At 41.3% G+C, this 24,323-nt stretch overlaps 3 protein-coding genes across 8 annotated transcripts in view; all 3 read left to right on the top strand.

Moving 5' to 3' along the window:
• Positions 1-53: 53 nt before the first annotated feature.
• tsnaxip1 (translin-associated factor X interacting protein 1) lies at positions 54-6,171 on the top strand (the record flags this gene model as incomplete). The annotated part of the gene is made up of 11 exons (XM_080737233.1): positions 54-59; positions 1,753-1,846; positions 2,005-2,201; positions 2,444-2,582; positions 2,841-3,010; positions 3,111-3,230; positions 3,638-3,720; positions 3,979-4,108; positions 4,533-4,630; positions 5,307-5,403; positions 6,058-6,171. The coding sequence occupies 11 exons, from the start codon at positions 54-56 to the stop codon at positions 6,169-6,171; spliced, it is 1,248 nt and encodes a 415-aa protein (XP_080593359.1).
• A 1,919-nt stretch (positions 6,172-8,090) lies between these two features.
• On the top strand, positions 8,091-19,879 carry nutf2 (nuclear transport factor 2). Its single transcript, XM_080736579.1, has 5 exons — positions 8,091-8,166; positions 11,503-11,624; positions 14,202-14,273; positions 18,605-18,703; positions 18,985-19,879. Exons 2-5 carry the CDS (start codon positions 11,526-11,528, stop codon positions 19,096-19,098), a joined length of 384 nt encoding a protein of 127 aa, XP_080592705.1. The 5' UTR covers positions 8,091-8,166; positions 11,503-11,525; the 3' UTR covers positions 19,099-19,879.
• A 1,944-nt stretch (positions 19,880-21,823) lies between these two features.
• edc4 (enhancer of mRNA decapping 4) overlaps positions 21,824-24,323 on the top strand; it is a 46,146-nt gene continuing 43,646 nt past the window's right edge. For all 6 annotated transcript variants that reach the window (XM_080737756.1, XM_080737753.1, XM_080737755.1 and 3 more), the window contains exon 1: positions 21,824-21,994. In XM_080737756.1, the coding sequence (XP_080593882.1) occupies positions 21,907-21,994 (88 nt within the window). In that variant the 5' untranslated portion in view covers positions 21,824-21,906. The remainder of the gene's footprint in view (positions 21,995-24,323) is intronic.

Genomic DNA, 24,323 nt, shown 5'->3' with positions numbered 1-24,323 from the left:
TAAAATGTCCTGGCTTCATTTTTGTCATTCACTTTTCTTCCACATTCCAACGAATGGACGTAGTGATGATGAATATACAGTAAAACGATGTAAAGAGATACATTATAATTAAACATCCTTCCTTTTTTTCCTAAAAATCTTTTGGAGAAAAGAAATGACGCAATATTTTCATGAACATTTCTAACTAGGCTACGGTGTGGGTACAAGATTTTCAAGTAGGCTAATCTGAGTTCCAGAAGTTCTCTGGAAAAACGTGAAAACTAATTTGGCACGCCATGGTCTACTATTTGGGCGTAGGCTATACTTGAGTTGTCCTTCTGCGTTACCATGGGAACCATATCACAGCAATACTACTCTGCTCGACACAGAGAGATACAACAAATTTGAGATGGCTTGCCACAAAGATGTTTCATCATCTCCACCGTTGTCAGAAAAGCAAAGGCAAGTGATAACAATTGGTGCTTGCTTGATACAGCCATGTAATGTTAACTTTTACCAGTTGTAATGTTATTGTCTGTATAAACTATAATTTATTTTAACATTTTGTATTCTCCTGCAGGCTGCTAAACGACCATAATCCACATCATTTCTCAGAAGCAATTCGGGTGTCAGAAAAAGGGGGAGGAGGTGGTACTGATGCTGTAACTGCCAAACCATCTGCAAAAGAACATGTAAGGAATGTTGATAATTATGCCTGCACAGAATCATATCCAGTGTCGCCAGATGGGAAATGTTGAATTATCGTACCGGAGGCTCAGAATTATCGTATTTAACATGAAACTATCGTACACAGCCAAAAAAGAGAAATCTCTCGCGTAAAAACGTAATTTCACCCAAAAATGCGTCTTTAGTGTAAGAAACGACCTTGTTTGAGACTCCTGCGTGACAAAAACGCATCAGCTTACACAAATAAAAGCCTGAAACTGGTCTGGAAAGATGCAACCGGTGTTTTTAATGCCTCCAAGTACAGATCTAGGGTCAGATTGACTGATTTCCTGGCTTATTTTGAGACGCCAAACCAGATCCCAGATCAGCAGCCAGGGAAAATAGCGAATTCACGCTCTTTTGGGTGATATGCCGAAATTATCGTACATTTGGGCATTTTTGGAATTATTGATCGTACATCGTACAGAGGGTCAAATTATCGTACAAATACGATAATTATCGTACGTCTGGCAACACTGATCATATCTCTCTATTTTTGGCTTATAAACTGTATGATTTATGATGAACTAGCAGGATCAAATTAAGTGGCATCACAACTCAAGACAGCAGATTGATAGCGCTACTGGCTGCTGTTTTATGAACATTGTCAAATTAAGCAGACACCATTGACCAACACATTCTACTGACATACTCACTCTTAAGTCTTAATCTGTCCTGTCATTGACAGGTCACTGTAAAAGTAGTGGTCAATGTATTCCTACTGATCCAATCCTTTCTTGTCAGTTGTGCAAGACAAGGAGTGGGTACTTGTATGCCGGGCCAGGGAGGAAGCCCAGGTTTCTGAAGCAGGCAGAGAGCTATGTCAACAGACAACTCCAAGCAATTGACTGCACAGAACCAAAATTCCAGGAGCTCAAACTACAGGTCAACCACTGGCTGAAAACACACAAACAACTAACAGAATACTACACTTTATTTGTCTCTATCTTTGTCATGCACACTCGCACGCATGCATACACGCACACACTTTTGTACTTGTGGATATAGATTTATCACCACAACTCTGGTTGTCTGCATTCTGTACAGGTCTACCGGGAAGTCTTTGGATGTTTCATAGAGGAGTTTAAAACCTACAAACCACTCCTTGATGCCATCAAAAAAGAATATGAAAACACTCTGGGTCTGTATTTTTTCAATAGCAAGAGTGTCTTTAGAGTCTATTACACTCAGAAATCAAGCCAAGAAAACCGCATCATGACAAGTGCATATATAACCATTAAATACATACGATATACATAAATACACAGCATATTAAAATATGTTTTTTTTTATTGCTAGCATCTCTGCAGGATCAGATCTGTAAACTGGAGCCATTGCAGGAGCGCCTTAATCTGGTCACAGAGGAATGTAACAGGAAGATCCTGGCACGTTGGGCAGAGGAACGTACTGAGATCCGAGACCTGAAAAGAGAGCAACAACAAATGCAGAGGGACATGGAAGACATGAGGGAAAAAGAAAAAGTCATGCAAGCAGTGGTATATGACTTAAGCCTAATTTGTACTTTTTCATGCAGTTGTGACGCTTACCAAAAGTGATAATAAGAGTGAAAAGGTTTCATGTTTTTGTCTTTTCACTGACAGTCATGTTCATTTTCAATAGATTTTATTTGTTTGTGTTGTCATAATCACGCCACTATATCTTGTTATGAATGCATATGACATCAGTGCGTACTTTACCAGTTTTAATGTGTGACAAACATGACATTGTTTACTTACAGGTGGCCCATCTTCAGTCTGAACTATCTAACCAGTACTTACAGTACAGAGAGGAGCACGATGCTCGCAAGTTGCTTATTGTCAAGCTCAACAATCTGAGCAGCTTTGCGAAGGAGGAGAACACCACAGATGAAAATGCTGGTAGGTCAGGACAGAAAAAATATTTACATACTGAGATACTAATATACAAAGTAGCTATGCATTCAAACCAGTCCAACTTGACTCACTGTTTCTGATTACTGATGTTTTAGATATAAACAGTATAAGCTGTCAGTTTCTTTAAAAAAATATATACTGCATTCTAGTCGAAAGCAATAATGAATGTGTTTATTTTTCTGTGTAAGAGCATTGGCTTCATATGCAAACGTGATAAATGTATCCACATTTTCCCCAATGTAGAGGGGGAGGGTAATGACCTTATAAAGTTGAAGCTAGCTCTGAAGGTGTGTCGAGAAGACTTGAAAAAAGCCCAGGTGGAGCTCAACAGAGTACAGGCAGAGTTTTGGGACGTGGTGCCTCGATATGACTGGGAGACTTTGGAGCACACACACAAAGACACTTTACAGCAGGTAATGCAGTGGCATTCTTCAACCACCGACAAGCAAAGAGGGACCATATGCACATATTCAACTTTTCTTCATTCTGTTTCATGCCTTCACTATGTGGCAGCTGGAAAGGCTCCAAGGAGACTTCGACCAGTTGAAGAGCGAATATGACATCCTTCTAGAGATTCATAAGAGAGACAACATACAGTCTGAGGCAGAGAACTCTGTCACCAGAGCGATACAGGTAGTATTCCTAAAAAGAAAACCCATAAATAACTTGTTTTCTGTCTTATTGTGTTAGAAATCCATATTTACTGTGTTTTTAGTCTATGAGCCATTTAGGAAATTAATGAACCATAATTTAGCCAAAGATTATCTCATTAACAACTGTAGTCTCAGTGTTCCCACTCTCCTGGAAAAGCCCTAGATAAGATATATCAAATGATGAAAAGGAGAAAAGTATTTTTGTTTCAGCCCTGCTGGATTGCTTGTTGTCTGCCAGGGATGAGTCATCCAGGGACATGATTATCATGTGCAATCTGGTCATGGAAAAAATATATTTCAGCTTGATCAATAAAAATAACATACTTCTTTATATGAATATAAATGTGTTTGAAACAAATAGTTGACAATGTGCACCACCACGAACAGAACCCTCTGAAGTCCAAACTGCTGAAGGAGCTGATCAAGTTTGACTCCTCTGAGAGTGGCACACTCACTGTCCAGGAGTTTAGGTGACATTCCCTATGCACACACACGCACGCACGCACGCACGCACGCACGCACGCACGCACGCACGCACGCACGCACGCACGCACGCACGCACGCACGCACGCACGCACACACACACACACACACACACACACACACACACACACACACACTCCTGTTATCTATTTCATCTCATTCAGTTACAGTATAAACATATTGACAATCTCAAGTTTATCCGAGTGTGGGTATGTATGCTGTGTTTACTGTGTTACTGTGTCCAGGGAGGCTCTGAGGACAACATTCCCTCTGAAGTCACATCAGGCTACAGAAGAGCTGGTGGCCATGGCTCAGAATGAACTGGCCAGCAGCAGCGACAACATTTCCTACCGTAGACTGTGCAGCCCAAGTCAGGTAGAACCAGTCTAACCTTTGCCCACACATGACATGTAGTGAGTCCGTTAAAGTTATTGTAAGTGATATAAGTTTTTAGTTAGAAAGTTAAAGCTCTATATCAAGGGTCTTCAACAGGGGGTCCGGGATCCCTATAGGGGGTCCTCAGAGTTACTACAGGGGGTCCTCCAAATCTTTGTGTGATAGAAACTTTTTTTAAATCCTTTTTTATATTAACCACTTGAACCCTAGCGTCCATATTCTGATAACTTTAGCTTTTTGTGAAAATAAAGGCTAAAACAATAGAAAGCATTAAATGAAAATATTTTAACTTTCATCTTTTCTTTTCTCTAATTACAATCTAAAATATGAACCCTTGTTGTAAAAAAACAAAGTTGTCCTTTAACATTTTAAGTCAACAACATGTTTTATTGTATACTGGTAGGAGTCAGACGATAAAGACTTCTTCAGCGTGGTCAAAAAACAGTCAGAAGAGAGGGAGGTGTACATCAGACAGCTCAGTGCACAGCTTGAGGACAAAGGGTAAGTAAGTACAGTACAGACACACTCTCACCCATGCAGTACAGTACAAAATGATTGATGCGCAATGTAGGAGTGGAAGACACAGGGTCTTACATGACAGTAACACAATATATGCTGTGACAAGGAGAGAGAGATGGGGGAAAAGTGCAGTAATGTAATATGGTACCATGGTTAAATTTGGTGTCCCTCTGAGGAATGGCCATTACAATAACTACATAACAACATAACAATAACAACTGCAGCTGAAACTCAGACAGAAAGGTAGCTATTTAGCTCAGCTGTTTGTCAGCCTACTAAACAAATGAGCAAACTTGCTCATTGTCTTACTCATGTCCTAGTCCAGTCACAATCCAACATCCATTACTGATGAGTTCTACTTCTTTCTCATGCTGACAGCAACACAACCACAGTTAGCTCTAATAAGTGTGTAGTCTCAGGTTGGAGGTGTAACCAGTGGCCTGAAACATATAGTAAACATAGAAACATAGTAACACATTGCTCTTTATTACTTTACAATGGCCACACACCTGCAAACACGAGCTTTCAAACACATAAAATACATAGGCACAGTGGCACACATATACATGCATGCACACACACACACACACTACGTCATAAAGCTATATTACTCCTCCCAAGGATTTTTTTTGTAATGATTTTATTCTCTATGTGACAGTGAGGTATCAGTGGCAGATCTGCAAGCTGCCTTGATGCACATTGATCCAGCTCTGGACTCTGATGCCCTGGATTGGAATCTATGTTTAGCCTTTCAGGTAAACCAGTGGGCCATTAAAAGGTAGTGCTGCTATTGTATTGCCATGTCACCCTTTTTGTTAACAAGACCAAAGAAACGACCAACATTGCCATCCTGGCAGCATTGCACTCTCACTGAATTTAAAAATAGAATAAAACGATAAAAAAAATATGATATTAGAAACAACATAAAATACTTTAAAATGAAATGGTCTAACTTAAAAGCAACAAAATAGAAAATCTACAATGGGCCTTTTGGCCAAAGGGTGGCAAGAAAAAAAGACATGGCTTCACCCACATCAGTGATGTAAATCAATACAATTGAACAGAAATGAACAGAAATTGTGGTTGAGAGCAACTAAGGGTTGATAATGTAGTAGTTGTTTTCAAAGTTGAGATACTTTAATTATTTATTTATTATATTTTTATAGAATAGTCTTTGTAGAATATAACTTGCTGTATTACTGTACCGTATACAGTATGTGTATCATGGCAAAATAGTTTTGTCAAAGCATTTTAAATAATACAGAAGAATTGTCAACAAAACATTCAGGCATATTTTTACTTTACTAGCTTGAACAATATAGCCCCGAACCCCTCTGCTAAAGTGGCCTTAGCTCTCAAAACCACCAAGATGGCGTTTGTCAAGTACAGTCTATCTATGTTATCACCAGGTGAACAAGGAGGAGCTGAAACAGTATGACACGACGCTGGACACACAAACTATCCTTCATCACCTCTCTGTAGCTGACACCAGCCGTGCTGAACCTCCACCCCCTCAACAATAACACCATCCTTCTGGGGGCACGGTGGTGCAGTGGTTAGCGCTTCGCCTCACAGCTAGAAGGTCCTGGGTTCTATTCTCGCCGGGGGACACTGTGGGCAATGGCGGCGTGTTCCTCCCTCCGCGTCATCAGCGCCCACACCCTAGGTGGGGTTGGCGATAGGGCCTTTCTGTGTGGAGTTTGCATGTTCTCCCCGTGTCTCCTAGGGTTGATACCCTCACAAAAACATGCACGTAATCCTGGTCTCAATAATGCCTCCCCCTGGCCAGCCGGGGCGCCTGATGGAGGGGAAAGGAACTGGTTTGGAATAACGTGTTCCTTCCATGCGCTACGTCCAAACCAGTGCAATCTCCACTGTCAGGTGAAAAGAAGCAACTTGGACTCCTCATGCATAGAAGGAAGCATGAGGTCAGTCCGTTGTCTCCCCAGGCGCGGCAGAGGGAGAGCAGAGCCCAGGATTACCTATAGGCAATAATAGCACTGGGTGAAAAAATGGGTTACAAAATTGTGGGATAAAAATTATTAAAAAAATCAAACCTCGGTTCGAACTGAAGCGGTGAATTAGAGCAGTTCCAGATCTATGTTTTTGATTCAGATGGGTCCCAGGGACATTTTATGAGTCCCGTTTTTACTGGTGTGTTTGTGTGTGTGTGTGTTTTTTTTTTTTTTTTTTACCGCAACGTGCTCTCTCTCTCTCTCTCTCTCTCTCTGTTTTCTCCGTGCAGTTTGTAAGTTTCACTTTCGGTTTAGAAATCAGCATCGCTTGCTCTGTCTGGCTCTCTCGGCTCTCTCTCTCTCTCTCTCTCTCGCGCGCGCGCATGCGCAGATCCTGTTCATACTGGTGAGTGAGTGAGTGAGTGAGGACAAGGGGACAGACATGACCATACATTGGAAGCGGCTAGTCACCGCTTCAAAAATAAAAAAATAACACCATCCTTCTATTCACTCATAGTTTTTCCATCAAATCCTGGTCTCACTTCATTCACTACTACTGTGGAAATCATTGTGCAAACCCCCCCTTTTCGTCAGAGAGTTCCGACTTTCGGACTGCAGCTTTCCAAACTCTAATTTGGGGTAATGCTTTCAAAGTTACAAATGACGTCATTTTGTTGAAACGGACCTTTCCGACGAAAAGTCAGAGAAAGTATGGACAGGCCTATATAGGCCTATGCTTAAAGCAATTTTGGCACGACATTAATGCATTTTGACACGTAATAAATTTGTATTGGTGAAAAATACATCATTATTTTTCATTTATGTTTTATTGTGTTTTTTTTTTCCCGAGTAAACCACAGAGAAAACAAGAGTCAAAACAAACAATACATACACAACAACAATAAATACAGAAATACACACACATACCCAAGGGGAGGTATCTGCCACTCTACTCATTAGTTACTCTCCGCACATTCATTTCAACATACAAGGTCCACTAATAGGGCAAACTCAACCCACATGCATGCTTGCTCAGGGAATTAATTGAATCTTGACCATCATCAGGTCACAATTTGTGTCAGATCATCCTTTGACACTATCTAAATGTCTCAATAGAAGAGCAGCTAGACAAAATATAACCACCCCAATTATATGAGTTAACTATGATGATCCCAGATGATGCCCTGTTATGGCAACCACACTAATAGAATCCCTTTTATACCATCAATATTAAGCACATATTGCACAACCTCGCCATTTTCACCCTTAGGTGTCTTACTTAGGCCTACTGGAATTATATTAACATACTCTACCATTATTCAGATTGAACAAAATGTAATTGTATTCAAGGAAGGTTACATAGGTACGGCGCTTTACCTTTAACTAGTGTATTTATGTGTAATAGACAGGTAATAGACTACAATCCCTCCAGTGTAGCGAAGACTACAATCCCAGAAATCATCATGCTGTGAGTGTGATTCTGAGCATGCGCTGTTCCCGACCAGACACTGGTGGACTGTCTAACCGACATAGCGGGCAGCTGAGCACGGGTTTTGGTTCGCGGTAAGTTTTTGTGTTAAAACGTGCAACGGAATGGTGAATGAACCCATATCCATATTTAAATATCTATTTTTTCCTCTAACTTTTGAACTGGTATTATATGGCACAATAACTCGCCCGACAGGGTGGCTCCGGCCAGAATGCTATAGGACACGCCTATGTATGGCATGACAGTGTCGACAACATGGGCCCGGGTAGAGTAGAGTGTAGCCCGGCCGGGCACAGCGGGAAAGGAGACGGCAACACTTTGGAGTAGTCGGTGATATTTTTAGAACACAGTGCAAAGCAAAGTCGGGTTAGCGACCGCAAATAGCATTTTCTGGCGATCCCCGTAGCGGCTAGCTTGGCGTGAATCTCGATAGCCATCTTGAGCTTCTTAGCTACATTAGTGTTAGCCAAGTCTAGTAGCCTACTAACAAGCTAGTGGTGGCTTGCTAGTCAGGAGGCATAGGCCTTCCAGTTGTCGTAAACAGACAGTGGTGGTGGGGGGAAAGTACTCAAATGTTGCACTTGAGTAAAAAGTATGAATTCTGCAATGTGGAAGTGCTCCGTTACAAGTAAAAGTCTGGAATTCAAAATGTACTTGAGTAAAAGTACAAAAGTATATTGCTATCAAAATGTACTTAAAGTACCAAAAGTAGAAAGATCTCATTATGCACAATCAATGTCCCATTTTCAAGTTTTCAAATCTACAAAGATCTTTTGAAAATGGCAGATCTAGATCTATAAGACTCATTGTGATCTTGTAGATCGGCTATTTTCAAATGGCCGAAATGTATATGGCTGAAATGGTTAATGTATATTTTGTTATAGTAATCCAAATCTACAGAGTAACTAACTAAAGTTTTCAAATAAATGGAACTGTGGGAAAGTACAATATTTGGAACCGAGATCTAGTGGAGTAGAAGTAAAAGTATTGGAAATACTCAAGTAAAGTACAAATATGAATTGCCTCAAAATGTTATTAAGTACATTACTTAAATAAATGTACTTAGTTACTTTACATACATTACATACTCGTCTACAGTGTGGGTTTTACTCCCAACAACCCGGCGTGATGTGCGCTAAAGATAATGCTAAAGTTTGCAAGTTGCTGTTGTTTTCTGTCAGTCAGCCAAGCGCCGATCAACGCATGGTACGGAAATAACCGAACCTCGCAGTGTGGATCTGCAAACATGGCAGAAAGTTCTCGCACAACGTAGTTGTAAGCAAGCACATGACTTCTGCTGTCTGTCACCAGTCTGACCAGGGCAGGGACCATGATTCAGTTATAACAACGTACTAGAGAAAACACTATTGCATGCAGTTAGCCTTAGCCAAGTATATGGGTTGTTTACCTCTCGTTTTCTTAAATCTGTTTCAATAATACATCTGTCAGATTTAGTATTAAAGTGCACGAATCTCTCTAACCCTAGTGTTGCACTGTATAACTGCACTCGAGAATGATTGGCACCAGTATGAGCTAAACACTACAGACTGAAAACATTTCTTGCTGTTTGCCTTTTCTAAAATAAGTCTCAACTTTTCAGGGAAGTAAAATTGTTGAAAGTAAAACAACATGCTCACAGAAATATCCTTCTCCAAAACCTGTGCTACAACTATTGCCTCCCACACAAACACATTTTTCAATTATAAATCACATTTATATTAAATTCTCCTGTTTTAGGAACTCTCAAATGGTCAATCAACTGTGACTTACTTTAAAACTCGGGTGTGGTAGAAGTGGCAGGTATTTTGGGTGGGTATATTGATTGATTGATTGAGGACTTTATTTGAAGTTCACATAGGAAAAGGTACAGTTACTTGACACAGTACAGTTCACTCGTACAAGGTCAACTAAAAGGATAAACATTGCAAGAAAGCCTCCGTGCTTGTTTCAATTGGGGTTCTTTTGTTTTAACTCGTATAACATTCAATGAGTCATGACAGGCAAATAAAACACAATACTATGCAGAAGATATAAAATAAATGTTATTTACAGTAAAATACCATTTATTGATATGAGGTGACACAGACAGGTCTTTTTAAACGGGGGTGTGTAAAGCCCTAGAATGGCTATGATATTGCATACATTTCATGTATTCCAAATATACAGTCGCGGTCGGACAACAACATCTGTCAGCGACAGGGCCCGAAGTGAGTACTGGATTGAACAAATGAAAACTTCTTTTGGGAAGCACAAATGTATGGGGCAAGCAAACGACAGTGTTATTAATTACCCCACACCGATCGCAATGCACCTTTCAATTGTGTGCACCAATCTTTAGTGCTTCCCAAGCAGAGAATGTTGTCTGTGTGCAGTTTGTGGAAAAGTGGAGATATTTCACCAAACACACGTTTTCTGCCATAACTTTCAAATGGATATAGAATTTAGGATGAACAATATCTGACTCCAACAAGTCACAGCAATTCATTATTGAGTGTGTTCACAGTCTTCACACACAACATGGTAAAGATTAATTCAGCGAAGATCAGGCTGTGATGGAGCGATCTATGGCTGTGTGTATTTGTAATACATGAATTGAAATGTTTGTAATATCACAGTCATTACAAGGCTAGGTGCTCTGTATGTCAAGTGGAGACTGTAGCAAATGGAGTTTTAGTGGCTGCTATGTGTATTCATACCATACACCTAAAAGACAAATTTGCACAATATATCAGCTCTACTTACTATTCAGATACCTCTGGATAAGCATCAGCTCAGTACATAATAATGTGTGTATATTACACACACACACACACACACACACACACACACACACACACACACACACACACACACACACACAAGTGTATCTACTCTATTGCTTGTTTGAAAGTTATAATAAAACAACTGTTGGGGGCAGAGCATTCACACATCGTGCCCCCCATCTCTGGAATGCTCTCCCCCGAGCTGTCAGAGATGCCGACACTCTGGCCATTTTTAAATCTAGGCTGAAAACCCATCTTTTCACCCTGCATTATGGTTCTCCCTAGTTGTACTTAATGTGAGTTGAACTCCTTGATTTTAATTATTCTGATCTAGACACTTTTGCAGCCGTGCTCTGCCACATGGTTATTATTTCACCATGCATGCTAGATCATTTATTGTTATTATTATTGTTGTTGTTTTGCTACTAATGTTTTTGTTGTATCATTGTTTATACATACTGATGTTGATGTTGTATGACTGTTTTTAATCACTTGTTGTACTGCTGTGAAGTGCACAGAGACCCCTTGGGGTGATGATTGCACTATAAATAAAAATAAACTGAACTGAACTGAACTGAAAGCATCTTCAATATGTTGTTGTTCTCTTTGTATCTCTGTCTCATCTCACATTTCTGTCATTCTCCACAGTGCGTGTTGCTGGGTGATACAGAATGGGGGACAAGCCTATTTGGGAGCAGATAGGATCCAGCTTTGTGCAACACTACTACCAGTTGTTTGACACTGACAGAACGCAGCTAGGAGCAATATATGTGAGTGATGTTGTACCACACGGTTTCCTTTTTTAATCAGAACTTCACTTTCAGAACAGGACTCTGTTTGTCTGTTCAACTGATTCTTATGATTCTGAAATTAGCCTAAGGGTTCAAGATTCAAGGTTCACAGTTCAGTGTTGAAATCAGAGTCCACTGCGAGTGTATTTAACTTAAATGCTAAAAATATGAATATAATGTTGCCTTAAAGTGGCACTTCGTGGTAGAGCTTTTCACAGGTCCAAAATGACGGACCTGAACCCAAATGGACATCTTGTTTTGAGATGTGAGCGGACCCAGCCTGGAATCAAGATCTAGTTTACTCTTTGCGTCTCAGTCTGGCCAGGGTCCTATTTGACTAGTATTTCCAAATGTCACCAATTGCGTAGGCAAGTCAGGAAGTGACTCAAGTTTTTCATTGGAAGCCACTGGCTTGTAACTCTCCTTAACTAGTTCACTGCGAGGTTGTGACCAGGATCCCTAGTTTAAACAACTACTACTGAGTAAGCGTGTACTAGGAGTAGCACAGTTTAATAGACTAGTCGACTAGTAGACAGTAGAGGATGAGGTGGCCTTCTCACGAGGTGTTTGTTCATCATGCGACACAAGAACAAGAAGCTTTTCACATTTTTCAACAGAAAGAAGTATCTTTTCTTACACTAAAGACACTTTTATGGCATGGAAAAGAAGTATCTTTTCTTACACTAAAGACACTTTTATGGCACTAACCCTTAGTTTTATTTCAGACCGCAGCAGAAAGCTCCACTGTGCTTGAGCTTCAGAAACGCTTGAGAACATGTAGTGTGTGCAGACACTACCCCACTACTTGATCAATAAAAGGGCTTTGTTACTGAAAAGCTGTTTGATTCAGGAAACAGCGACTTGCGAAGCCGCTGACTTGCCCAGCACGGTCTCTACTGTCTCAGTCTTCCTTCACCTCTCACTCCAGTGTTTACCCTAGGATGAAGTTGTAACGTTGTAGCGATGGTGAATATTTATATAAAACTAGACCAGGTCAACCTGGTTGTGCCAGACCCCCTGTCTGTCATCATCATTTATGACATCATGCCTTTTGTAGGCATGTCATCATCATGTCATCATCATATATACCCTTTATATAGAAAAGGGACAGACCGACATTTGCTTATGTAGGCCTACCCATTTCATGGGTCTGGCAATGAGAGCATATTTGTTTTTGCATTTTACAAAACAAGAAAAATGAGTCACGGTGGCCCTGTGGAACGCCTCCAGGCAAAACACTGAGTCTGTGTATGAGGCTTCTGTCTTTTTATGCAAGATCATAATGAAGATGGATCTTCCAAATGTTTATTTTACAGACGTTTTTGAGTTCTGAGTTAAATGTGCACGGACATAAACATGGTAAATGGTGCATTAATAATAATAATAATAGCTATTTTATATAGCGCTTTTTGCGACCGTCAGGGAGCAGTTTACTATGAAAACCTCCACCGGCCGTCCGTCCGTCCGTCCGTCCGTCCGTCACACGTCACACCTTTGTTTGTGTACGGTGTGATGTCATATATCTTCAGTATGACATCACACCACATGTGTACACAAACCTTTGTGTACGTTGCTGTGGCAACAGTCTGTTGTTGCTGGTCTGTTAGTGTACGTTAGCAACCACCTTAGCAACCATGGTTTTACCCTAGCAACCAACTGTTTACCATAGCAACCATGTTTTTTTACCCTAGCAACCAACTGGGCATAAAAGGGATTCTGTTAGGGATCTCCATATATGGGCATAAAAGGGATTCGGTTAGGGATCTCCATATATGGGCATAAAAGGGATTCTGTTAGGGATCTCCATATATGGGCATAAAAGGGATTCTGTTAGCTGTTAGTGATCTCCATATATGGGCATAAAAGGGATGCTGTTAGGGATCTCCATATATGGGCATAAAAGGGATTCTGTTAGGGATCTCCATATATGGGCATGAAAGGGATTATGTTAGGGATCTCCATATATGGGCATAAAAGGGATTGTATCCCAGATGATGCCCTGTACTTGGGATTTGTTGATGTAAATGTTCACATAGAGTGTAATAATTGGTAAAACAAACTTTTGGCCTATTTGTGGAGATAAGCGACCAACGGTCGCTTATCTCCCGATTAGGGAGTCTTACTGGTATAAGTACTTTAAGTCTAAGTACTTTACATAAGGGAAAGGAGAAACCAACTTTAATAGGGTAGCTGGTAGGGGACCAAAAATGCTAGAGTAAAACGATACAAAGTTAGGCAAGGGTTGGGAGAGACAGCCTAACTAGACCTCAACTGAGAAAGTCCTATCTTCTTGAAGAGATGTGTTTTGAGTGTGGTTTTGAAAGAAGTGAGGGAGGGCGCGTTTATCCAAAGGGCTTTACAATGTGCAATCACCCATTCACACACCGACGGCAGAGGACCCCATTCAAAGCACCGACCTGCTCATCGGAAGTAGTTTAGGGTTCAGACTCATGATTTGGTAATTGTGCCGTGGCTTCTCAATCTCAGAGGACATAGGTAGTGAATACAGTAGATAAACATGTCCAACTCACTACCTTTATTCTCACTCTCCTCTAGATCGACGCCTCATGCCTTACATGGGAGGGACAGCAGTTCCAGGGAAAAGCAGCAATCGTCGAAAAACTTTCTGTGAGTTTATGTTGTATTCACCCTGGTATGTAAGTTAGCAATCTGGGAACCCATCAGCAAACAAAAAAACAGAGAACGTGGAGATGTCTTCAGTTTTACGTTCTATGTTACATCAAAGAGATTCTATAATAAGAGACGACACTCCCTATACATCCCATTACAACAACCAGCGCCCAGTAGCAGAGATCTGCCTCTGCCTTCTTGGAGTGATGACGACTTCTGGTGGTTTAAAAAAAAACAAAAAAAAAAACAATACAAGTAAAAACTTGTTTTTGTTCTGTTCTACTATGATATATTTAATGTTTCTACAGAACAGGTCTGTGTTGAACGGCAAAAAAGTATTATATATATGCATACTACTATAATGATTTACAATTTTATTTATAATATTTATCAATGGATCAAAGCAGAAATTAGTTACTAATAGTAACATATTCATTCAGAATGTCAGGGACTCGGGGTGCATGTGTGCACATGGGTGTATATGCTAATGCAGTGATGATAATAGGTTTTTAATGTAATGAGTCCCGGGACCCCAGAAGGGTTTTTCGGATGAGTCCCAGGGATATTTTATGGGTCCCAAAAAATTCAACGCCGCGGAGATGGGTATCGTTCACCTCTGAATCGATACGATACCTTTTTCGATACCTGGGAATCGATACGATACCTTTTTCGATACCGTTTTCGATACTTTTTTATGTATTATTATTATTATTATTATTACTACCCTTATTATTACCATTATTATTATTATTATTAACTTTTTTCTGTAGGCTATTTTACACACCACAATAGGTTATTAAGGCCGTCTAAAGACTGAGCTTGTAGATCGGCTATTTCCAAAATGTTTGCCTATTTCTTATATTTATTTTACAATTTGGCTAATGTTTGAACTTAGAACTAGGATTTCTAAATACACTAGGCTACAGACACCCATTTAATTATATTTATATCACTGGGACCCCAATTTATATTAAATGTTAAAAAACTAGAGTACAAATGGAACAGGTCCATTTGGTTCCATTTGTTCACCGAGTTACAGACCCATTAAGTTTCCAAAAGATTCCCTTTTACTTTGCTATTAGCAATATAACGTTTTTATATTCAGCAAAATGTCAGTAATGGTATTGTCTGCCTCTCATTATTGTCAAGGAAGAAAGTACCGTATGTCGCTGCCTTGCTTAAGTTTCATCAAGGCAAAAAAAAGCACCCTAAGACACACACCAAAAGTTGTGTGTGCGGGGGAAGGAGGAGGGGTAGCCACCGTTGCACAGAATCACTTTCACTTTCAGCTTATGACAAACGGCAGCTTATCAATGCATAAGGATTTAAGGACATTATATTTACTAGAAGCTGGGCCGCCCTTCGGGCGGCCCAGCGTCTAGTCGGCGACCTGGCCAACTCGGAACAATGTAAATAGGGAATGAATGCCCCGCCCTTTAATGCAAACCCCATTATACCTGTTGTCATAGGACCCGTTTTGACCATCTGTTTGCCTGTGTCCATTTATGCCCATATATGGAGATATCTGTTATCTGTCTGTCTGTCTGTCAGCGTCCATTTTATGTCCATATATGGAGATCACTGCAGATATAGTTCTGGGTCCATTTTATGCCCATATATGCCCATATATGGAGATATCTGTCTAGTTGCGTCCATTTCACGCCCATATATGGAGATCTCTGAATCTGTCTGTCTGTGTCCCTTTATGCCCGTATATGGAGATCTTTGTGATTCTGCGTAAATTTTATGCCCATATATGCCATTTGCGTCCATTTTATGCCCATTATGGAGATCTCTGTATCCGTCTGTCTGTGTGTCTGTCTGTGTCCCTTTATGCCCGTATATGGAGATCTTTGTGATTCTGCGTAAATTTTATGCCCATATATGCCATTTGCGTCCATATAGTTCTGGGTCCATTTTATGCCCATATATGCCCATATATGGAGATATCTGTCTATTTGCGTCCATTTCAGGGGCATTCATTTTATGCCCATATATGGAGAACGCGCGTGCCCGTGGGACGAACGGTTCTCATATGGGGGCATTCATTTTATGCCCATATATGGAGAACGCGCGTGCCCGTGGGACGAACGGTTCTCGAGATACGCGGATTACCTACATACATACACACTCACAGAGATTTTTTGTTGACTCATGTGGCGTACGTGATGTCAGAGCCTTTTATGAAGTGATGTCACAATGAGTCAGAGCTTTCGCCGATTTCCTCAGAAACAGCCTGATGTCAACAATCAACCCCGCATAAGGAGATTCCGAACGTTTCGCGCCGGTTCGGGAAAACCGCGCGTCGGGTCGGGTCGAGACCCGGCACTGCACTCCGTGCCGCGGCGGGGAACGCGCGTGCCGAATCTGAAGCCGGTGGGACGAACGGTTCTCGAGATACGCGGATTACAGACACACACACACGCAGAGACTTCTCGCATTTATAGATAGATAATGATTACAAGAACATTCACTACCTGTAGCTATGGAGTAGGCCTACTCCGTTGGAACCTACTCTGTTGGAACGGAAATAAACTTGTACGTGCTGTTAGACAGACAGTTGGCTCCTCTCCTCTCCGCAGGTTTAATAGGAAGCAAAGACAGACACCACGGTTTGATTTGATCATTGCGTAGTCAATTATGAAGGGATTTAAAAAATGTAAACGTCTCCATATTGCTTGGGAAGTCTACTTAGCCGAACATCGCGGCCTTTCGCTAATTCGCTAATTTGCTAATCGCTAATGTTTTTCTTTTACCACGATGCGGTAAATTATGGATTAATAATGGAGGCGCGTCCCAGGGACCCCAGAAACATGACGTGAATGCGTCTCTGGGCGACATGAACGCGTATTTCACGCGGGACGCGCACGTAATGACGTCACTGCTAATGCACGTTTGCGTGCAGCCACATGTTTATATGATGTGTTAATGTACCAAATAGAAATGATTAAACCGCATCATTAAAAAAGGGATGAAAACACTGCCCTCTGCTGCTTTTTTTCGAGCACAGAATCTGTTCCTAATGGATTATGACTGTCAAAACAGTAACACATGATATAGACCTACTGTAGGCCTACACATTAATTAAGAGCAGAGCCATCACTCCAAGATGGTGGTTCCAAATATCTAAGAACTGTCTCCTCTTATTATAGAATCACTTTGGTTACATAGAGTTGTCAGTATTTTGGCTGATAATGCACATGCCTAAAAAAACAGCAGTGACAGTGTAGTATGATTTTCCTCTTTTGAAAATCATGTCGCAGGCCACACTGGACCTCTCTGCAGGCTGCATTTCTCCAGCGGGCCACGAGTTTGACACCCCAGTTCTTCTATATACTGTAGATTGGCTGCTTGTGTGAATGTTATAATGAGGACATTTTGGCTTAATGGAAATATTTGTACACTTAGCTAAAGTTGTCCTGTCTGTTGGTAAGGTGTTTATTGTTTTGAGTAGACCACAATGGAAACAAGCTTCGGCTTTTTTGTGATTTGATCTGTTTTTAACTCATTTGCTGCTATTTTAAACATAGGCTGAACTGTTTTCCTGCCAAATTGTCCTTACCTTTTAACGTGGGCACGCGCACGCATAGTGCATGATCTGTGCGCGACTCATGTAGTAGACGGGTAGACTCGATGACAGCTTTCGAATTAAAAAAAATCCATTGGAATAGACATATCCGTTGCCAGGCTGTATCCCTGCTGTATCCGCCAGTATTTACATAAGAAAACATTGGAAACAGCCAGCTGTGCGCTATGGTAACACGTGGACACGTTCGCGCACATAGCAGACGATATGTGCGCGGATCATATGCCAGGCGGGTAGTGGAATCAAACAGCTACCAAATAAAAAGAAAAACGCTTCCTTGTTTACAATAGAAAACTATGGGCCCGGAGCTATGATTGGCTCTCAGACCGGATATGGAAACCTAGATCCGGTCTAAACCGGAAATAGGGCCGGATACAGTTAGGAGGCGGGCCTATAGAGTTTGAATCGGCTATATACAGTCAGCGATCATACTTTGAATTGTTTCATAATGATTAAAGCTAATTAAATTTCCGGGATCTACGGGCATCGCAGAGTGGTACAGCGGGAAATCTCCGGTTTCGACGGGGATAGCAGAAAATGAGTTAATGGTTGCGGCATGAGCTGAAATGTATCTAATTTGAGGGACATACATTCCTACTAGTGCTTACCTAAGTACCTACTTGTAATAGACCGATTGGCCTACACAGCCTTGCCATAAAAAGGTATCTTATGAAGAAAGTGAATCAATATCATCTTGTCAAAATATTAATTGCATTGTTATTTTTTCTTCCCTTTTTGTCAGAGTCTACCCTTCGTAAAAATTGCTCACAGTATAACAGCACAGGACCACCAACCAACCCCAGACAGCTGCATCATGAGTATGGTCGTAGGACAGCTAAAAGTAAGCAGAACTGCTTATTCTGCTTTCCCTTAAGTATTGACTCATTCTCCCACTAAAGCCTGATTTATATTTATTTGCACTCTGGTGTTTCACCCTGAAAATTATTATTATTTTTATTTTTTTCGCGACACAATGTGCAACCAAGTATAATTCAGGCTTACATCTTTCGTTATATGTGAAATAAAAATCTTGTTGGATTATGTGCAAATCGTTTTTTTATTTGAATCAGTACTAATATTCATCCACCATTATAAATGTGATGTGAACTTGTCTGTTTACAGGCAGATGAAGACCCCATAATGGGATTCCACCAGAGTTTCATCCTCAAGAACATTAACGACGCGTGGGTGTGCACCAACGACATGTTCAGGCTGGCACTACACAACTTTGGCTAAATTCCTGCACCCACTCTGGTGGGCAGGGGTGGCCACGGTGGAGGGGGCAGTGTGAAAAGGAAGTGGGGGAGGGGGTTGGAGTGGAGTATAAGAAGTAGAGAGGACATCCATCCCTCCCTCCTCCCTGTCTCATTCACACCTGTTTGACAAACATCGGATTCTAGATGTCAATCACAGAACCTCATGTGGGTGGGCTTTCGAGCCACCCCAACCAATAGAAATGCAACATGTTGCTTGTGCTGAGAGCCGGCTGACCAATCAGACGCTCCCGTCTGCCCCTCCACTGATCTGCATGATGCTGGGAGAGCCCCCGTTAAACTCGAGCCAGACCAGGAAAACATTTACCAGCTTACTGATGCCATAACTCTTACTCCATTGTACCTAACTCTGCCCTGTTGTCTTCTACTTTCTGATCAGTTCTGCTTTGCTCTACCAATGATGACTCCACACAGCTCTCATTTCAGTTCTGTTGGCACTCTATTGTTGACTGGTGTAGATCCATGATCGAGATCCAACTTCTGTTTTTACTTCTTCGTTTAAAATATTGTAGGTACCCATTTGTTGTTTTTAGCTTTCGTTTTGAGTTCCATAACTAATTGTTATGTTGTTTTCAAAAGGATTCATTACGTTTGCCATGATTCATGTTGTCATGTTAGGTTTTGCTCTAGCAAGCCAAAGAATCATGGAGGCCATGAGTTTTCACCTTGCTGTGTGATCAGCACTTACCCTGTGCTCTTTCTCTATCTCATTCTGTCGGCCTCTCTCTGGCAGTCAACATGGATATTACAGCCACGTTATACAATAAAATCGGGACTTTTTCTTATTGGCGTGCAACTTGTTATTCTTTCTGTATCTGTTTATTTCACCTTGCTGTCATCATTTCTATCTTTATATGGGGCAGCCACAGCTGAATGGTTGGAGAGCCTACCTGGGTAGCAGTTACCAGGTTTGAGTCCACGCCTCGTCAAGGTGTCACGTCACTCCCTTAGCAGGACACTCCTGTTCCTAGAGTCGCTGCCCCCGTAGTGCTCACTGCTCACGTTACTTAGGATGGGTGAAATGAAGATGCCTCATTTCACTGTGTATGCAAATATACAGTGAAAAATACCACAAAGGAGCAGAGCTGCCAACCCTCTTGAATCCGGCAGGAGTCTCCTGAATTTCGATCCCATCTCCTGCGGTGCTCCTGAATTGTCATTTCTCCTGGATTGGACTTTGGGTGGCAACACGTGTCCGAGTGAAACTGCATGTGTGATGTGATGACTGTTTGATGATTGTCATTTCTCCTGAATTTGGTATCAAACTCCCAAAATTCACCAGAACACAGGAAATTAGATATGGGTCACTAGATATATATATAGATATGGGTCTGGGGGTCCCCAGGCTTAGGGGGTTTGGGAAGTGCATGCAATCATATTCACTTAAGTAGTGAATGGTTATTATTAGGCTACAGATGGGTCATACATTGCTTCTTATCAAATCAATTTCTGTACACCTACTTTTTGTGTTTTAATGGCTGAAATTGTACCCATTTTCTAATGCGAGTAAAGCAAGCCTGATAAAATAATCAAAATCGCAAAGTACACCAGAACACAGGAAAATGCATCTACTCTGTTAAAAGGTTTAGGGGGTAGTTTGGGAGGACCTCCAGACCCCTGCTTGGAGAAAGAAAATCTGGATCCTGACTGTCCAATGATGGCAGCCCTGCAAAGAAAGGAGTGTGGACTATTATTGTATAATATCTAATGAATAGGTTGTTTTCATGAACCAGTCTGTCCTCCTAAAAGCATGAGTCACCTGAAATATTAGATGACCTGCATAGCTATCACGTGATGGCATGTGTTTACTGTAATAGCCTAGGAATTTTAGGAATTAAAGGAGTTCACCCCCAAAAAGATTTTTTTCCCCCTATTGATTACTCACGCCAGGGAGACTGAGTTCAATAATATTTTTTGGAGCGGTGAAAGCGCTCCCAATGAACAGGTATATCCGTGGGTATGTGGCTGGGTGGCTGGCTGGGTGGCTGGCTGGCTGGCTGGCCGTGTCCGTAGCCTGGGCAATACCTTGAGTGGCCACACACAACACACTAGTTAAAGGAGGGGCGCTGTTTTGTGCAGGCCAGGCACACTCACCACTCACTCACAGGCACAGTTTACACTCACTCACTCACTCACATAGGGTACAGCTGCTCAAATTCACCGCTCCACTTCGAACCGAGGTTTGATTTTCGTATTTGTCCCATTCCTAGGACAAAAAAAATATTTTAGTAAATGTACCTCCCCACTGATTCCAGATGTCTGGAATCAATGGGGGTACATTTATTATGATCAAATTATTGTCTAAGGAATGTGACAAAAACAAAATATTATGGAACTCAAGTCTCCATCATGGTATGAGTAATCAATAGGGGGAAAAAATCATTTTGGGGGTGAACTACTCCTTTAAGTTGCAGTCACTCACACCTAATCTCACTCACAACTGCAATCTAATCGCTCTGAAGAGCCATGACTTTTTGTCCTAAGTGGGAGATCAGATCGAAATAAATGCAAATTGATATTTGGAAGAGTTTTGGTGAATGCTCAGTGGGCACGCTTCTGAAAACAACCAGGTTCAGGTAGGAACTAACGATTCACAAAACTACGGGATCTTTTGATGTTTCTGTCGGAGGAAAACATCGTGCGGACAGCGGAAGTTTAGACGGTTGCTGGGGGTGAAAGAAGTGAAGCACTGATTGCATCGCACTGGAAAAAAAAGATATTACTTTCTCCCCTTTCTAACTGCCCAGTTCCCCCCTTCCCTACCTCACCCATGGCGTCTAATTCTAACATTGACATTGAGGGTGCGACCCAGCATCTTCGGGACATTCTCAAGCTGGACCGCCCGGGGAACAGCACCGGTAAGTTGGATAATGACAAGAAGGGACGACTGCGTCTGACTGGCAAGGCCCGCATCATCGGCTAATAACAACATGCTAACCAAATGGCTAGGCTAAACGCTAATTTATACGGAGTCGCGCGAGCCTGTCACTTTGAGAAACGTTAATTTTCAACTGACAAAAGTGTCGACACTGTTGTCTTTTGAGATGTGTGGCATTTGTCGTTTAGCTGGTCGTGCGACGAGGTATGCGGTCCAGCCATAATGGTAACCAAGCAGTGTTAATACGGCATTGCTGCTAATATGCTACGGTTAGCAGCACTGAGGCTAGCGTGCCGTGTTAACGTTTAGTAGGCGCCTCATGCCTGGAGAAGAGAGCAAGCTAGTTCTCAGTGGTGGAAAAAAGTACAGCTGTTTTATTTCAGTAAAAGTATCAATACTGCATTGTGTAGAAATACCCTACAAGTAATATTCCGGAATTAAAAATGTACTCGAGTAAAAGTACAAAAGTATTGGTATCAAAATGTACTTGTCTTAAAAGTACCAAAAGTACTCATTATGCAGAATGTCCTATTTCAAAATTGTACGTGTATGACATGTATTAAAGTCCTTTGAAAATAGCAAAAAATGTAGATCTGCTATTTTTTTTAAATGGCCGAAATGTATATTAGGCTGAAGTGGTTAATATATTGTAATAATAATAATAATATTCAAAAGTAACTAGTAAGTAGGCCTAACTAACATTTTCAAATATTTGTAGTGGAGTAAAAGTATAAAATTTACCTCTGAGATGTAGTGGAGTTTAAGTAAGTATTGAAAATTGGAAATAATGAAGTATTGAAAATTGGAAATAATCAAGTAAATTACAAAACTATGCCTCAATTGTACTTATAAGTACAGTACCTAAGTAAATGTATTTAGTTACTTTACGCCACTGGCAAGCTAGCGCTCGAAGGATGAGAGAGTAGCTGTAGCCAGCTAACTGTTTGACCTGCACGCATCACTGCCAAATTGCCTTTGAACAAGTTAAAAGTTGTTGCCTGGCTGTGATCATGGCGCAGTTTAAAGGTTGTTTCAGGTCGAAGTCAATGTATTTGCCGTTACGCAGCTAGCTTTTGGCTCAGTCTAAATGCGGGAACGTTCAAAAGCTACTGGTGATGGTGAATACATAGCCGCTAGCTAATTAAAACTGTCCCACAGCCTGTGATAATTACTGAACCACGTGCAGTGCAGCCTGTGTGCTTTCTTGTCGCAAAGGCAATTTTATTCGATAATAATAAGCCATATTAATGTGCATTCAGGGAAATATTCCTCCTGGTAGTACTACCTGGAAATAGCCTGGGCCTTCATAACTGCGCACAAGGTCGGTGCACTTTAAAAACAGTGACAGAGACTGCCTTGAAACAAAACAAATTAACTTTGACTTTGGTGCAGAATAGGCTATAAATTAGGGCAGCTAATACAGATTGCAATAACCTGTTAACTTTCAAATCAAACTTTATTTATAGAGCACTCTAAAACATGTAGGTAAAAAGCAAAGCAATACATTCAAAGTGAGCGTATAAACACAAGCATAAAACAAATGTATTGTATATGTACATATGATACGTGTATGTATAGAACATGTATTCAGTTATCCACATGTGCAGGACACACACACACACACACACACACACACACACACACACACACACACACACACACACACACACACGCATACAGAGAGAGTCTTATACTTGTTCACCTACAGTATGTACACATTTAAAGATGGGAAATGTGATAACATTTAAAGATGCAGTGAAATGAAAAATATGTTTTTCACACTTTTAGAGCATATCTGTATTCTGTAGTGATATGGCCATACCTAACACAGGATGCCAAAAAAAAAGTGTATTATAACAAAACAATTACAGCCCTAAGAGTGTATTATAACAAAACAATTAAAGCCCTAAGTACAGCCCCTAAACGAGACAGGAGTAACTGGAGGCTAAAGATGGCGGCGAATTCTGTGCTGCTGCGCAGATTGGGCGTTACTTGGGAGTTGGGAGTTAACGATGATATGGGAGTTACTTGTGTGGGAAAGGTCTTCGATAGTGTTGGGAGAGAGAGAGAGAGAACCAGCGGCTCGCCGCTCCACTCGCATCCGTCTTTGAGTTTGGGGTCTCGGCCGCGGACTGCCTCCAGTTACCCCTGCCCTGGCGATATAACAGGGGATATATATAGAGAGAGAACCAGGGGCACGGGGCGGCAGCCGTTCCACTACTATCCGACTTTGGAGCATCGGAGTGGGACGGCTGAGTGGCTCGTATCGCGGACCACCTCCGCCCTCCGGGGACACCTGGAGGTATCGC

The sequence above is a fragment of the Nannobrachium achirus genome, assembly GCF_963921795.1.
Source record: "Nannobrachium achirus genome assembly, chromosome: 11".
Taxonomy (NCBI): Eukaryota; Metazoa; Chordata; class Actinopteri; order Myctophiformes; family Myctophidae; genus Nannobrachium; species Nannobrachium achirus.
The sequence above is the reverse complement of the archived record's forward strand: the minus strand, read 5'-3'. Positions and strand labels throughout refer to the sequence as shown.